The sequence below is a fragment of the Moschus berezovskii genome, chromosome 15 (assembly GCF_049115385.1).
Source record: "Moschus berezovskii isolate FMDL1 chromosome 15, NW_MosBer_1.0, whole genome shotgun sequence".
Classification (NCBI taxonomy): Eukaryota; Metazoa; Chordata; class Mammalia; order Artiodactyla; family Moschidae; genus Moschus; species Moschus berezovskii.
Genome location: NC_142474.1, coordinates 21122854 through 21140458, shown reverse-complemented (window position 1 = coordinate 21140458; position 17605 = coordinate 21122854). Strand labels below are relative to the sequence as shown.

Genomic DNA, 17605 nt, shown 5'->3' with positions numbered 1-17605 from the left:
CCCCCCTAAGACTATTGCCCAAAGTAGAAAATGTCAACCAAACCAAAAGAGATGAAATGAAAGAGGAAAGTAAGTGAGGTTCAAACCACTTTGAACCTTTGGATGTAGTCTTGGATGAGTCTTTCTCTTTCTCTGGGCCACAAGCTCCCAAGACTTTTCAGCAAAGAGGTTAAATTTTGAATTCTGAGATCTTCTGAGGCTTTGAAGTCTGTTACGTTTCCAGTGTGGTCATGTGACCCTCGAGTAGTCATCAGAAGGGAGGAAGCAGATGTGAGTCTACAAGTGTGCTGAGTCAGGACTTACTGTGGGTTTGAACAGCAGGACCCAAATCACACCGACGTCAACAAAAAAGACAGGAGGGAGAAATGTATTTGAACTGGAAAGTCTAGGGCACAGAGGACATCAGGCACAGCTGGATCCAGGCACTGAAAGGATACAGTGTCTCATTCCCTTTGTATGGCTTCACTTTCTAGTGAACTCTGTCAGATAATTGTATCTTAACTGTATCTTTAAGGACAAAAACAAACCCAGGCAATCTGTGGACACCCATAGCCCCTTTTGTGCATAGAGACCTTTTTTCACCAGAACTCTGGTAACATGGTCTCAAGCTGATCACCGAAGAATTGATGCTTTTGAACTGTGGTGCTGGTGAAGACTCTTGAGAGTCCCTTGGACTGCAAGGAGATCCAACCAGTCCATTCTAGAGGAGATCATCCTGGGTGTTCATTGGAAGGACCTATGCTAAAGCTGAAACTCCAATACTTTGGCCACCTCATGGGACGAGTTGACTCACTGGAAAAGACTTTGATGCTGGGAGCGATTGGGGGTAGGAGGAGACGGGGACGAGAGAGAATGAGGTGGCTGGATGGCATCACCGACTCGATGGACATGAGTTTGAGTGAACTCCGGGAGTTGGTGATGGACAGAGAGGCCTGGCGTGCTGTGGTTCATGGGGTCGCTAAGAGTCGGACACGACTGAGCGACTGAACTGAACTGAACTGAACTGAATTTTAGGTGTTTTCTTGAATCTAGTGATGCTGTCTTGTTCTTGCAGGTATGCATGCATGCATGTTGAATGTTCATGTCTTCCTATGTGTAAGTATGAATATGCTTCTTCAAGAGTTCCAAACACACTGTAGGGAGCAGAGGACAGAGGGCCTCAGAGAGAAGGAAGACATGGTTTCTCTCCACTTTTGTAGATTTAGTTTAGTGTGTACTAAGCTCGGGAGTCCCCTAAGTGCTTTAGCAGATGGGAGACATTGACTGTGTGGTGAAGTTCTGTCTTCATGTGAATTAGAGCCAATGAACCTCTAAAGGAGTGAGACACCGTGAGAACATGGTTCCTTAGAAAGTAGGAACTTGTGTTCCAGCCCCAGACTCACCACCAGGGATCAAGCATGAAGATCATTTCACCTCAAAGCTCACCCATGAGAGGACACTGATATCAGTGCAAGAAGCTGGCTTTGTCCTAGGTGTGGTCCATGCTGAGAAATAGCGCCAGCCACTGTGATTCCAGGAGGCCATGGCCAGGTGGAGGTGGGGTCTTGGGAGGCAGGGAGGTTGAGAAAAGGAAAGAGGCAGGAAGCCTGAGGGAACCATAGCTCCATGTTCCATAGCTCAGAATCATAGCTCTCCGTGAGCCAGACTCAGGGAGAAAAAATATCTGGGAAGAAGAGTCATACAAATGTGTAACAGTGGTTTTTGTAGAGACTAAGGAGGTTTAGAATCATGGCTCACAGTTACATCGAATCACACAGGCTCTTAGCAGCCATCTGGCCAAGTTCCTGAGCATTTCTGGTGATGGGACCCTTACCATCTTCCCAGGGAGTGGATGGCTTTATACGATGCTCCAGAGAGGCTTGGAGCATTCTATGGCCAGGTCAAGGTTTGGGGGACCCATATGAGAGGAAAGCTACAGAGCAAAGGATGGTAACAAGTTGCTGAGGGCAGAGAACAAGAGAAAAAAGCCAAATGATGATAATTTGCTATGAAAGAAGCCAACCAGAAGATGAGTCGGGGGAAACAGAGGGACCACCTGGTGGATGGTCACAGTTTGTGAGGTGATGTCTAGAGCCAGTGACAGCTAGGAAGGAGAGTTCTAGGAAGATGGAATGGTCTGTACAGAGGCCCAAGGCAGCAAAAAGGCTGGGATCTTTCTAGAACAGAAGGAAGACAGTAGGGACCGTGGAGGGAGAGGGAGATGGTTTGGAGGTGCAGTGAGCAGATGACACGGGGACCGTGATGGGGACTTTGGGTTTCACTGGATGAGACCCCTCTGGCTGCTGCATTGGGAGCAGAGGGGTTGGGGGCAAGTGTGCAGAGGGAGACCGCATAAAAGAAGGTATTTTGCAGGCAGATACTGTTGTCTCTCAGGGAGGACTCTGCCAGTTAAATGAGTAGGCAGACTTCGGAGGATGGTATTGAGCAATGAATCATTACAAACATCTGTCCTGAGGCTGGCTCCACTGTGAGGGATGTGGTGGAGAGCACTCAAAAATCAGAGAAGAGTTGGAAACAATGACTCACTAGTCCCTGACCCTGACTCCATGGGGCATAATTCTAGCAATCTCTGTCCATGTCTTACTGGGTGACCTCAAGCTGGTTGCTCTCCTTCTCTTGAACTGAGTTTCCAAATGATGACAAAATTAGGCTGGATGATCACTATGGGTCCTCCTGTCACAACAATCTCCAGTTCATCCATTCTCAGTCTTTACCCCAAACCTCACTGACAATGGCCACTATCTTGGCAGCTGGAGTTGCCATGAGAACCCGCTCTTAGTCTTGGCACAGAGTCCTCTCCATGTCCACCCATTTCAATTCAAGCATCCTGGGTGACCTTTGCTTTGGAAGTCTCTCTCTGTTCACTCTAGACAAGCATTATTTTCTTTGGAGTCTCCTTGGATGGCCCTGGACCCAGGGCTTGTTTCCAGGGGCAGCCTCCCACCCCAACACCACCATATAAGGGCCATCACCACCCAGCAGAATTCCAGGAGACTGTGCAGGGGAGCACGGATTGTGTAAGTATTTTCCTCCAAACCTGTGAATGGTGGGCTTTCCCCTTAATCTCACCCCACATGGAGATCTTCAAAAGGCTCTGGGGCCAAGAGGCAGAGGGATAGGGCCTCATGAATTAGCTAATATTCTCAATATAGCAAATTAAGAAATCAATTATATTAGGAGAAGTGTCAAACTGGTAAGCAATGTGGGGTCATGATGTGGTGTCCATTTATTTGTTCATACTTTTATTCTGCAAACCTTTATTTTGTTGTACTGTATTAGGTGCAGGTTTTTTTACTATCAGTTGGGAATTCACAAAGTTACAGTCCCTATCTAAGGGGTTCACAGCCTGGTGAGAAAGGAGGCAAGTCATCACTAATTGTACCAAGGACTCTGATCAGAGAATGAAGACTACAAGATGGTGGAGTGAGGGCCCCTGACCTAGACCCTGGGAAGGGGCCTAGAGTGGTCTTTACAGAAGATATGATATCTTACTGAAGCTGGAGACTCAGCAAGAAGTGACTCATGTAAAAATGCAAAGAAGAGGGAAATGTTCCAGGCAGAGAAGTCAGAAAATGCAAATGACCTCTGTGTAAAGAGCATTGACCTGGAGTCAAGCGTGACTTTCCAAATACTGTCTCCTCTACTCAGTGGTGGTGTGTCTTTGTACAAGTTGCTCTAGCTTCCTGACCTGGGCTGCCCAGCTGTAAGAGAGCAGATAGCCACATCGACATTCAAGCACTATTGAGTGTAAGTGAAAGGTATTCATCAAAGATCCCCTTTCCCTGTGGGTAATTCTCACTCCTGTTCCTCCCATGACTGTCCAGGTGTCAGGACAAGATGTTTCAGCTTTGGAGACTTGTTCTCTTGTGCGGCCTGCTCACTGGGACTTCAGCATCTCTTCCTGACAACAATGTTGAGAGAGAGCTGCAATCTGCTCTTAAAAAAGGACTTGAGACTGATGACAGTGCATCTGAACGTGAGTCAGCAGGTGGGATGATCAGTGGCTCCTATTTCTCTAATTTTGAAAAAATTCACTCCATTTTTCATCTTTTATTTGTCATTTACATTATTTAAATGAAATATTTTATTTATATTTGCAGCATATTCTTCTGTTGGGTCATTCAGTCTTCTTGGTAATTTGTATTATCTAATTGGAAATTAATCCCTACCAAACCTAGGTAGGCTTAAAACTACCCGCCTTTGCAGTTAGTCATCAGTTCAGTTCAGTTCAGTCACTCAGTCGTGTCCGACTCTTTGCCACCCCATGAAACGCAGCACGCCAGGCCTCCCTGTCCATCACCAACTCCCAGAGTCCACCCAAACCAGTTAGTCATATCGCTTTTTAATTCTGATTTCTTAAGAGAACTTGGCCTTCTCATTTCCTGTAAACATTACCAGCACACTGACAAACATTCTTTATAGGAGAAACTAACTTCTGAAAATGACTGCCTTGAAACCTTGCCAGGACTTCAGTTCAGTTCAGTTCAGTTCAGTCGCTCAGTCGTGTCCGACTCTCTGCGACCCCATGAATCACAACACACCAGGCCTCCCTGTCCATCACCAACTCCCGGAGTTCACTCAAACTCATGTCCACAGAGTTGGTGATGCCATCCAGCCGTCTCACTCTCGGTCGTCCCCTTCTCCTCCCGCCCCCAACCTCAGGCACCCTTCAAAAATATACTTTCCAGTTTCATTGCTGATAAAACTGAGCTCAGAAACAGAGTGTCTGCACCAAGATCACCTAGTAAGTTACAGGACCAGAAGTAGCTTCCATCTCTGTTTGCATCCTTATAATCAGGTGATACCATCCATTGCAGAGCCAAGTAGAACTACTATGATTACATATCTTTTCCTGTAGCCTTTTGCTTTTCCTTGACTAGTTATCGCCTTATTTCTCATTTGACTTGCTTTCAAAATATATATTCTTAATTCTTTCCAAATGTGACATTCTACATCTGCCATCATTCTATCAAATCCCTTTTTCTCTGAAGGACCCCCATTAGGACACTCTGTCCTTCTTCTCCTGGATGAGTCATTTCTTTCTAGGCCTGCTGCAAGACTGTTCCTGGGAATCCTACTGGCCACTTTCATGAGTTGGAGCCATAATTTTTCCTTGATTCTACGTTTTCCATTTCTTAGTTTTTTCCAAATTTATTTCATTTGTTTGAGTATCTCATTAGAGCTTCACTATTAGAAGCTGGAGTTCAATCAATATCTCTTGCCTACAAAGTGGATTGGTTGTTTTGTTGATGAATGATGAGTATATGTTAGTATGAAAGCAGCATAGAAGGAACAAGGTCTCCTAGCTGTGTGACTTTAGCCCCATTTCTTAATGTTTTGATGTTTTATTTCCTCATATGAAAGTGCAGATAATAGTAACACCTACTTTATGGAGCTGTTGTAAAGACTGAATGAAATAACAGAGGCAAATAGTCTCATTTAGTTCCTGGTGCATAGGAGCTGCTTCATAAGTTGTGTATCACCCTAAATGGAGATTGCTTTTGCAGCTATCTTTGAGAAAGTGAAAGCTGATTTTCAGTCACTCCAGGATTTCACATGTTGGGAGATGATCCCTGTGAAGGAGGTACTTAAGGAGAAAATCCAGGAAGCTGAGATCTCGTTACTTAACGAGAAGATCCGGGAAGCTAAGATCACGTTGGACAAGTACAATATTAAAAATCTTCTACTACCTCCCAGGTGTTTACGGTGAGTTGATGTTGAGTTCACCAGTCCATCCTAAAGGAGATCAGTCCTGGGTGTTCATTGGAAGGATTGACGCTAAAGCTGAAACTCCAATACTTTGGCCACCTCATGCGAAGAGCTGACTCATTGGAAAAGACTCTGATGCTGGGAGGGATTGGGGGTGGGAGGAGAAGGGGATGGCAGAGCATGAGATGGCTGGATGGCATCACCAACTCAATGGAGGTGGGTTTGAGTGAACTCTGGGAGTTGGTGATGGACAGGGAGGCCTGGCGTGCTGTGATTCATGGGGTCGCAAAGAGTCGGACACGACTGAGCGACTGAACTGAACTGAACTGATGTTGAGTTCACATTGACGTTCTTTGTTCCAAAAGAGAATACATATGTTTGGGGAGGTAAGTTTAAGATCAAAGACAGAAAAGTTAAAAAAAAAAAAAAAGAAACTTTGTTCATCCCTGAGAGTGGAACTGATGTGAGGCCAGCTCTTCTAGAGTTTGGGAAAATTAGAGGCAGGGCTGCAGGACCTATCAAGGCTCTTAAAGGTCTAGGCTTGCTTTCTTCTCATGTGATTTCAGGTTCAGGATAAAGACTCTCTTCACCCTCGTCTCTACCTGTTTTCTGGTACCTAAAGTCGCTTTTCCAAGGAGTAAAACTTTTCTTCCCTGAATATAGCTGAGTATAAAAGTCTGAATGACCTCAGGACAGAGGAAACTAGAATTTATACCATATACATGGCCCCATACATGAAGTCTGGGAGCCAAGCAGTGCTGGGTTCAAAATCTGGCTCTGCTAAAAAAGAATGAAATAATGCTGTTTACAGCAACAAATGGAAGGATGTAGAGATAATCGTACGAAGTGAATTCAGAGAAAGACAAATATCACATGATATCACTTATACGTGTAATCTGAAAGATGAGGCTATGAACTTACACAAAACAGAAACAGACTGATGGACATAGAAAAAACAACTTATGGCTACCAAAAGGGAACGCAGTGTGGGAGATAAATGAGGAGTCTGGCAGTAACATATACACACTGCTGTATATGAAGTAGGCAACCAACAAGGACCTACTGTATAACACAGGGACTATGCTCAACATTTTGTAACCACCTGTAAGTGGAAAAATGTGAAATGAAAAGTATCTCTATCTCTATCTATATATACCTATATCTATATCCATCTACTGGAGAAGGAAAAGGCAACCCACTCAAGTAGTCTTGCCTAGAGAACCAAGAGGAGCCTGGTGGACAGAGGAGCCTGATGAGCTACAGTCCATAGGGTCGCAAAGAATCGGACATGACTGAAGTGACTAGCACACACACATATCTATCTATCCATATATAGCTGAATCACTTTGCTGTACACCTGTAACTATCACAACACTGTAAAGCAACTATACTTTAAGTTTTTAAGAAACCAAATTCTGACTCTGGCACATATTCACCCTGGAGTCTTGGGGGAATTACAGCCGTCTCCTGCCATGCCATCCAGTGGAGAGAATCCAGCCTCTGAACTGGGCTGTCATGAAGACCAAAGCAGGCAAAGTCAGTCAGGCTCGAACGCTAAGCATGAGACTGGCATAGAGAAGAGCCCAGACATGGCTGCCTGAGAAATGACAAGGGTGAATTGTCGTTTTTGCACAGGTTGACAATCAGGAGCATCAATATCGGGAATATCACATTCCAAGGGACTTCTGAAGGCACAAGCATCAACCTGCGTATCCCCATCACCGCTAAGGTCATCCTGACCCTGTGAGTACTGGTTAGAATCTGAGGTTTGCGCGATGCAGTGCAGTATGCCAATAGATCGCCAATCTGGCATCAGGTACTTTTCCATGCTTCTGACTTGGTCTCCCAATCTGTAAAAGAAGGAGACCTTTCCAGGTCTAAGGGCTTCCTTGGTGGTTCCATATGGTAAAGAATCTGCCTGCAATGTGGAAGATCTGGGTTCAATCTCTGGGTTGGAAGGATCCCCTTGAGAAGGAAATGGCTACCCACTCCAGCATTTTTGGGCTTCCCTGGTGGCCCAGAGGGTGGATCCCCTGGAAAAGGGAGTGACTACCAACTCCAGTATTCTTTCCTGGAGAATCCCATGGACAGAGGAGCCTGGTGGGTTATGGTCCATGGGCTCGCAAAGAGTCAAACACACCTGAAATCTTAACATTTAAAATGTTCTAAGAAACATTAGCCATAACCAATCTTTTGCTAAAAAATCCTCCATGAAATATATGTCCAAAATCATCATGCTTATCTAATTATAAAACTTGAAAACTGAGAAGATCGAACATTTATAACCCTTTGATGAAGTTTCCTGCAGCATCACTTTGTCTCTAAAGATTCTCTTTAAATGATAGTGACCAGTATGGGCCACATAGTATTGTACAGTATGTAACAAATAGCATATGAAAATTATATGGAAACTATAATTTTTAAGTGTTTTGATTACTTTAAAGATATAAAGAGATAAAATGAAGATGTGCAGCAGAGTCTTTATCAATTAAATGCACTATGATTTCATCATTTAATAGCTATGAGATCTTGGGGGATAGTTACTTAACCTCTCTATACCAAGTGTTTCCACATTCTGAAAATAGAGAGAGTAATTTTCTGTCATGGTAGTGCGGTCATGATTAAATGAGTTAATCCAGGTAAAATATTTTTGTTTGAAATACCTAACACAGAATTTGTGCTAAAGAAATGTTGACGATTATATTTATTTTAATCATCAGTGTAATACTGTATAGAAATTTCACATGAGAGAAACCCTTGTGGCCAGGAGAAGAAAAACCTAATATAAGAATGTAGATTCTGTAAAGCACACACACAATATTGACATTGTCCATAGACGCCCTATATAATGTCCACAGAGAAGGGGACTCAAGTGAGCAACAAGAAGGGCTTTCTCCACCTCTGTTAACTGTGAATCTTATTCCCTGCAGGCCTCTGTTGGGTGCCGTTGTTGACCTGACCCTCAACTTTGTCCTACAGACGAGTATCAGCTTTAAAATTGCTGAAAATGGTACCTTAATGCTGGTCATGGGAGACTGCACCTACACACCAGCCAAGATCTTACTCCCCGTCGTGAACAGGTCAGGCCCAGATATCTCAGCAGAGCGGGACTCCCAGAGGAGTTGGAACTCCTAATTTCAGCCCTATTCCTAAATCTGGGAGGGAGCAGAATATGGTGAAAAAGAGGTGAAACTCTGGAGACAAGCTAGCTTTGCCACTGACTTATGGTTTTATCATCATTTTAGCTCTAGGAGCTCCAGTGTTCATTTTAAACTGAGGATGGTAGTAATGCCTGATTCATAGGCTACTGTGTTGACCAAAGGAGAAGATGCAAGTGTTTAGCATACAGCCTGGCACTGTGCTCTCAGTAATAATAATATCCATGTTGACTTTCTGTCTCTCGGTTCTTCCCCTAGCTGAGACAGCAGTGTTGACCTCTCCGGCCATAACTGTGAATTTGCATATTTCACCTTTCAGCTTTATCTGTTTTTGCTTCATGCTTTTTGAAGCTCTCTTGTTAGATGCTTGCACATTTAAACTGTTATGTCTATTTGAAGAACTGACCCTTCTCATATTACATAATGTCCCTCAATAATAATAATATAGTGATAATAATAATAATTCACTGTGTTTACCTTCTTGCCTCTAGTTAGGAGGGCAAGAGGAGTAGTAAATGCCTACCACGGGCTCTAATTTCAGATTGTCCCCAAATCATCCTCCACGCACTGGGAAATTCCCAAAATAAGATCTTGAAAACTGAATCCTCTCCTTTTAAATCACTGGTTTCTGGTAACATACCAAATCTACATCTTAAATTGTGTGCTTGAAAGAGCATGTTTAGCCCAGGGAAGAAGGTGGAGGGAGAAAGGCTGATGCTAGTCATGGCTGGGAGAGGAGATATAACTGCAATGGCTGGTGCAGGTTGGCCTTGGCAAGGAACCAGACTGAGCCATGAGCAGAGGTCAGTCCATCCTGCCTCAACAAGGGATATGATCACAGGTTGCCTAAAGACCCCCAGAACCAAAAATAAGCTTTGCAGACTACCATCACTTGAAAAAATTGAGCCCTACTGGACACTGCTTCGCCTATAGCTCCAGAGAAATCATCCAGCCTTCTGGGTCTCAGTGACCATATCTGTAAAATGGCATTCCACTCTGCTGCTCCAAACTCTCTGGGGGTTTTTCTCTCCACTCTTGGTACAATCCCAAGCCCTCCCAGGGCCGTCTAGTCTACCTGATTTGGGTCCATCCTCTTATCACGGTGCTCTCCCCCTTGCCACTCTGCCCTAGACACACTAGCATTTGCTCTGAGCCTCAAACAAACTCTTTCCACCTTGAGACCCGTGCAGAGGCTGTTATGGATGCCAAGTACACTTATCTCCCATCCCATCTCAATGTACCTCTCATCACTCAGGGTCTAAAACAAGGTTCTTCCTCTTCTCTCTTGTAAGAATCTGCTCTTGCCCTTCTGAATACCTTCCGCAAGTTGTCATTACTATTTAATTGTAGGTTTACTTCATTTATTACCTCAGCCAAAAATGTGCTGAGCACATCCTCCATGCCAGTCAGTCACTATTCTGAGCTCTGGAGGATGTATCAGTGACTTCAGGCAAAGAAATTGCTCTCATGGAGCTTATTCTCTTGAGGGAATGACAAACAGACAAGCATTCAGTCTGACAATAAACAGTCCACGAGGTAAATGTCAGATGGCAACCCTCCCTGGCAGAGCAGCACACTGAACAGGCGCAATGACACAAAGCCCTCCCTTACGCAGCAGTCAGGGAGGGCTGCCCTGAGGAGGTGACAGTTATGCTGGGGGCTGAAGGCGCGAAGGAGCCAGGCTTAGCCACACTCTTTTCATACTTACTTACCAGACTGGGAGCTGCTTGTGCTTTGTTTATTCCTGTGTCCCCAGTCTGGCTTGGTTCCTGGCATATCTGGTTGTTGCTGTATAAATATATGCTGCTTGAATCAATGGAAGGATAGATGGATGGATGGACGGGTGAAGTCTCATGTTTGTGATGGGACTCTCATGAGCTGCTGGTCAGTCATGTGGTTCCAGGTGATGATCCCCTGAGTAGAAGCTCAAGTCACCTGACTTCAAGGTGCTCCACTGTCTCCCGCCCTCTTCCCACTGTTCCTCCTTGGCTGCTCTGCCAACTTCACTGGTCTTTATCAGGGCCGTCTCCAGCCTCACTGGACTGATCAGCGATATCAGAAGGACTTTGACCACACTTGTGAATGAAGTGGAGGCCTACCTAGTGCAGTTTGTGGTGAGTGCCCCACTTCTGGCAGCTCAGAGCCAGGCCAGGTGGGGAGCGGGGGTGACCTTCCCTGGGTGGGCCGTACTCTTTGGGCATCTTCCCTTCTGAGGGGCCTACTTCCTTTGGGCTGTCAGCTGCTGCTCCCCTCCTTCACTCAGCCTGGTGTGGGGAGAAGGGTAGGAGGGATCTGATATGAGCTGAGATCACTGGGTTCCAACTTGAATCATATACCATACCCATGTACTGCCAGTAGGCCTTTTAGCAATATTCTTCTTTATTGAATACAATTTTATTTAATTCATTTAAATATAAAAAGTACACATACTGTAAGATTCCTGTGCATCATATGCAAACCACATGTACCATGTGCCAGAAATGATTCTAAATTAGTAACTCTGGGATTTGGCTGGGGATCACGGTTTATGGGGGAAAAATTCCTCCAGAAGACTGTGATTTACGAAACTGGAGGGGCACTGCTCAAGCTGTGGTTCTCAGAATAGCAACACTGACCTCATCTGGACACCTGTTAGAAACGCAGACTCTCAGGTCCTACCCCAGACCTGCTGACTCAAGAATTTGCATTTTCATGAGATCTGTGAGGATTGTATACACACGAAATCATTGGAAACACTTCTCTATGGTTCCAGGGCCTCATTTGACTGATTAAAATTCCAATGTTCCAAGGTCAAGGTTTCTAAGAGCATAGCATGCTGGAATGTTAAAAGTCTAGATTTTAAGGCTTTAATCTTCTGAAGTTTTAGGACTCTAGCATGCTCTGGCTCTCAGATTTGGGCCTTCTAGGTTTCCATTGTTAGAGATTCCTAAGGGCCAGAAGCTGTGAGGTCCCGAGTAGCGAGCACCTCTGGGGTGGTGGCAGGGTGCTCCCGGCGGATAATGATCAGTCCTCTTTCTCTCCCGTCTCTCCTCTCCCCGCTCCCCCTCCCAACATCGCTCCTGCCTTCCTCTCTCCATCTCTCGCTGTGTCTCTCCCTGGTGTCCTGTGACCCTCAGCTGTGCCCACGAATCCGCACTGTCATCACCTCCTCGAATAAGAATTTGGTTAGGAACCTCAACGGTAAGTCACAGCCTGGGGAAGCGGTGGGGGGCTCCCTCTGCAGGCTTCCAAGGGCAGGCACCCAGCTCTATGCCTGCTTGACAGGCAGGCCTGGTCAGGGGACCCTGGAGAAGTTCAGGATCCTTTGTCCCGAGCAAGTCAGGAGAGTGTGGCTGGGGGAACAGTGTCCCTGCAGATGGAGGGCTTCTATCACCCTCCTTCCTTAAACCTACGGAAGCTGCTGCACAGATTGATGAGAGAAAGAGGACGGGCCAGATCTGGGTTCAAATCCTGGATTTGCTCTGAGCAACTGTGGGGTCTTGGTCAACTGGTTCCACCTCTCTGATCCTTGGCTTCCTCAGAAATGAAAAATTTCAAACACTGCCATGCTGATGAGTGGATTTAAAGAAAAACCAGAGAGCCTAATATCCCATACTCATTGCTACTGAACACTGCCCCTTCCCTTTCCCTTCTGATGAGGAGTTGTGGCTTCACCCCCAGCCCCTGGGGGCTTTCATTGTCCTGGGTCTCTGGCATGACTGGGGTTGTTAGGGCTGGGGGGGCAACAGAAATGGGCTGAGTAACAGTGTCAAGGTCCTGGAGGTGGTCCTTCTAGAAAATAGCCACAGGCCCAGTTACCTGGGCCATACTTCTGTGCTTCATATACACCATCTCATTGTATTCTTTCAACAACACTGTGGAGTGGGTACTGTTATCATGCCCACTTACAGATGAACAAACTGAGACTCAGATAGACAGAGGGACATGCAAGAAGTCCCACTGCTGTAGGTCTGACCTGCTGGGGGGTGGCAGCCACTGGGATCTAGTTTCTATTCCGCTATATCCAGATCTGGAGAAATGCTACTGATTTTGTTCCCTCAGATATACTTCAGGAAACCGCAAAACAAATTGTAAACTGAAGAGGACAGATGAGAAAAACCACTGTGATGCCCACCTGCTGGTGAGGACTGGACTTGGGGCCCTGGACTGAGGAAGGATGAGACCTCCCCACAGGGGCCTGTGGAGAAGGAGAAGCAAGGCTTGGCTTCTCTTCCTTCTCTAGTAGCAGACTGGGCCCTGATCTTGGTCACAGCCTGAGTCCTGACCCTTAATCACACCCAGATTGTGCTTGATTCTGCTCCTTGACTGAGCCCAGAATGCAGTCAGGTTGAAGTTTAACTCAAGTTGTTGACTGAGCCCTGACACTGGCCCGTATCTCAGTCTGATCCCTGATCCTGATCATATACTCAGCCCTGAACCCTGGCTCCTCTGGGCCCTGATCAGTCTTTTCACATCGGCCATTGTTGCTAAGGTGAGGGGGTGGGAGGGTGAGGGGATGGAGAGGGGTCAGTGCCAGGTGCCAGAGAAAGACCCTAAACTACAGGTGCCAGTCCCTCCCTAGCCTCAGAGCTTGCAGCGTCTGTGGGGAAGCACTCTGGCAGCTGTGCCTGCTGAACGCAGGAGCTGGTAAGGGCCCTGGGGTGTCCATGCCTCACACTGGGGTCTCCTTCCAGATTGGTTCCCGGGGACTTGACTGAATCTCTGTACCGTCTCCCTCTGGGACGGTCGGTGCTGCCACCATCCGTCAGGAGTGACAACTGAGCCCAGTCAAAGGGCACCTCTCAGATATCCTCCTCACAGTCAGGACACCCTATGCTCCTCGCCCTCCACCCCAGGCAATAAAAAGGCATTTCTGCACCTTCTGTGTGGCCCTTGGCATTCCTTCCATTGGGATTTTGGGGGAGGTGAGGTATGGGCAATCAGGGCAGCAGAGACCTGGATCTGAAGCTGGAAGGGACATTTGGGATTATCCAGCTGCAATCTCGTATCTTACAAAGGGAAAACCTGAGGCCCAGGATGGGCAAGAAAGTGACCTGAGGTATCGTAGAGACAGCCTCACTCTGCTTCCACTGCAGCACCACCACGATGGAGGGCTGCCTTCCCCAGCACAGCTGACCTCATCACCTCCTCACAGCACCCTTCTGCCAGGAAGTGCTCTTGTCCCCATTGTACAGATGAGGAAACTGAGGCTCACAGAAGACAAGCGATTCATCAAGGTTACAGGGTGGCAAGTGGCAGGGCTAGAATTTTAACCCATATCCCTGGGAACACTTGCTTAGAGAGGTGACACCCTGGCTCTCAGTACTCAGCCACCTTCCCCCTGCCCCCAGCAGGTCCCATCATCTTGTCCCTGCTCTCTTCTGAGCAGGATTGATGAGGTCCTCTCGAGTACCCCCTTCAGCCCTAACACGGAAGCCCTCAATTTCCCCTTTGCCCTGGAGTGGGGAGCAACGCACCTGTTACACACAGTTGCATCACATGTGCAGAGGACTGACCCGGGCTGTCACGTCAGGATCCCCGGGCTTCTTCTTTCCAGAACACCATCTGATTTTCCTGACAAAAGACCCAGAGAAACTTTGTCCATTTTGCCATGGAACCATCTCCGTGCTTTGTGCCATTCTGTAAGGGGAGAACCACTGTTATCCTCCTTGGAGACTCAGGTTAAGAGAGGTCAGTGTCACACAGAGGTCTGCACCAAGAGCTACTTCACCCAAGGGCTTTCTACTTGATGAAGGCTGCCTAACAAGGTTAAGTCACTTCAGGGAGCCCTTGAGCCCCTGGGGCTACATCCAGGGGCCTTCAACCAGCTCTCCTCAGCTCTGCTGCGTGGACCTTAGTTCAGGCTGTGCTGGGGCTAATGACAAGGCATAGGGTGAAGGGTTGGACAAAGGTGAACTTGAGTTACTTGGCCTCTACCCCTTGCTAGCTGTTTAATCTCAAGCAAGTTTCTCTTAGAACCACAGTTCTCTCACCTGCCAAACAGAATGACCAGCAAAACTTTCTCAGTACGCTGGTGTGAGGTTTAAATGGGTCGATGACGGGAAAGTGCTTAACCAGGGTCTGACACTGGTGAGCACAAGTCAGGCTCTACCCACTGGAATTACTGTCAAACAGTGCTGAGAAACCACATATTACATCTTTATACACTGAATCTCATTAGATTCTCATTTTTACTGAGTGATGCAGTGAATTGTTCTTGGGGAATGTGTGGCAAGTGAATCTCCAAGAGGAGCGGTGAAATGACTCCTCCGGGGTCACCCACCTGGTCACAGGCAAAACTATGTTTCATGTGAAGTCGGCCTCCTCCAGAGATTTTTCTCCCCCTGCTGGCCATAGCAAAAGGATGAGAGTTTTCCTCTCTGTTTAATTTTTGTGACAATCTCAACTCCCAAAACTGTACATAGGAAGGTCTCTCAATTCAGGACTTCTAGCTCCCTTCGGTCAGTGCTGAGCGTTTGTCCAGGTAATTCTGTCCACCTGGAACATAATTGCTTGCCTCCTTGCAGCTTCACAATTCTCCTCAGCCCTACAACTCTGCTCAGGAGCTGTCTCCTGGTAAGTGGCAGCCACTTCTCAATGTTTCCCCAACAAAGAGACCGTTTTACCAGCTGGTAGGTCTACCCAAGCTACCTTGTCATCATTGTCCCTTACAGACAGAGGGAGCAAGAAGGGTCAGCTCTCATGATTATGGCTGCATTTAAAAAAAAATCTCCCCCCCCCCATTTTTAGTGAGTGGCAAGAATACACAGAAGACCTGTACAAAAAAGATCTTCATGATGCAGATAACCAAAATGGGGTGATCACTCACCTAGAGCCAGACATCCTGGAATGCAAAGTCAAATGGGCCTTAGGAAGCATCACTAAGAACAAAACTAGTGCAGGTGATGGAATTCCAGTTGGGCTATGTCAAATCCTCAAAGATGATGCTGTGAAAGTGCTGTACTCATTATGCCATCAAATTTGGAAAACAAGGCAATGGCCACAGGACTGGAAAAGGTCAGTCTTCATTCCAATCCCAAAGAAAGGCAATCCTAAAGAATGTTCAAACTACCGCACAATTGCACTCATCTCACACACTAGCAAAGTAATGCTCAAAATTCTCCAAGTGATCCAGGAACGTCCAGATGTTCAAGTTGGATTTTAAAAAGCAGGGGAACCAGAGATCAAATCCCCAACATCTATTGGATCATCAAAAAAGTGAGAGAGTTCCAGGAAAACATCTACTTCTGCTTTATTGACTACGCCAAAGACTTTCACTGTGTGGATCACAACAAAAGGTGAAAAATTCTTAAAGAGATGGGAATTCCAGACCACGTGACCTGCCTCCTGAGAAATCTGTATGCAGGTCAAGAAGAAACAGTTAGAATGGGACATAGAAAAACAGACTGGTTCCAAATTGGGAAAGGAGTACGTCAAGACTGTATACTGTCATCCTGCTTATTTCACTTATATGCAGAGCTCAGTTCAGTTCAGTACAGTCACTCATTCATGTCTGACTCTTTGTGACCCCATGAACTGCAGGATGCCAGGCCTCCCTGTCCATCACCAACTCCTGGAGTTCACTCAAACTCATGTCCATCGAGTCAGTGATGCCATCCAACCATCTCATCCTCTGTTGTCCCCTTCTCCTCCCGCCCCCAATCCCTCCCAGCATCAGGGTCTTTTCCAGTGAGTCAACTCGTCGCTTGAGGTGGCCAAAGTATTGGAGTTTCAGCTTTAGCATCAGTCCTTCCAATGAACACCCAGGATTGATCTCCTTTAGAATGGACTGGTTGGATCTCCTTGCAGTCCAAGGGACTCTCAAGAGTCTTCTCCAACACCACAGTTCAAAAGCATCAATTCTTCGGTGCTCAGCTTTCTTTACAGTCCAACTCTCACATCCATACATGACCACGGGAAAAACCATTGCCTTGACTAGACGGACCTTGGTTGGCAAAGTAATGTCTCTGCTTTTTAATATACTATCTAGGTTGGTCATAACTTTCCTTCCAAGGAGTAAGTGTCTTTTAATTTCATGGCTGCAATCAGCATCTGCAGTGATTTTGGAGCCCCCCAAAATAAAGTCTGACACTGTTTCTACTGTTTCCCCATCTATTTCCCATGAAGTGATGGGACCACATGCCATGATCTTCGTTTTCTAAACGTTGAGCTTTAAGCCAACTTTTTCACTCTCCTCTTTCACTTTCATCAAGAGGCTTTTTGGTTCTTCTTCACTTTTTGCCATAAGGGTGGTATCATCTGCATATCTGAGGTTCTTGATATTTCTTCCAGCAATCTTGATTCCAGCTTGTGCTTCTTCCAGCCCAGCATTCCTCATGATGTACTCTGCATAGAAGTTAAATAAGCAGGGTGACAATATACAACCTTGACGTACTCCTTTCCCTATTTGGAACCAGTCTGTTGTTCCATGTCCAGTTCTAACTCTTGCTTCCTGACCTGCATATAGATTTCTCAGGAGGCAGGTCAGGTGGTCTGGTATTCCCATCTCTTGAAGAATTTTCCACAATTTATTGTGATCCACACAGTCAAAGGCTTTGGCATAGTCAATAAAGCAGAAATCGATGGTTTTCTGGAACTCTCTTGCTTTTTCCATGATCCAGCGGATGTTGGCAATTTGATCTCTGGTGCCTCTGCCTTTTCCAAAACCAGCTTGAACAACTGGAAGTTCACAGTTCATATATTGCTGAAGCAGAGTACATTATGTGAAATGCTGGGCCAAATGAAGCACAGGCTGGAAT

The 17605-nt window shown here is 46.2% G+C and overlaps 1 protein-coding gene across 1 annotated transcript; it reads left to right on the top strand.

Annotated features, from left to right (window-relative positions):
• The first annotated feature begins 3635 nt into the window (after nt 1-3635).
• On the top strand, nt 3636-13725 carry LOC129548296 (short palate, lung and nasal epithelium carcinoma-associated protein 2B-like). The gene is made up of 9 exons (XM_055414849.2): nt 3636-3747; nt 3825-3976; nt 5508-5706; nt 7345-7452; nt 8640-8789; nt 10888-10981; nt 11984-12047; nt 12909-12987; nt 13541-13725. Exons 2-8 carry the CDS (start codon nt 3838-3840, stop codon nt 12944-12946), a joined length of 792 nt encoding a protein of 263 aa, XP_055270824.2. The 5' UTR covers nt 3636-3747; nt 3825-3837; the 3' UTR covers nt 12947-12987; nt 13541-13725.
• Nucleotides 13726-17605: the final 3880 nt, after the last annotated feature.

Coding starts and splice junctions, on each gene's coding strand:
- LOC129548296 (XM_055414849.2), top strand. CDS start 3,838: ATGTTTCAGCTTTGGAGACTTGTTCTCTTGTGCGGCCTGCTCACTGGG. Junction 3,977..5,507: donor TGATGACAGTGCATCTGAAC/GTGAGTCAGCAG, acceptor TTGCTTTTGCAG/CTATCTTTGAGAAAGTGAAA. Junction 12,048..12,908: donor TTTGGTTAGGAACCTCAACG/GTAAGTCACAGC, acceptor TTGTTCCCTCAG/ATATACTTCAGGAAACCGCA.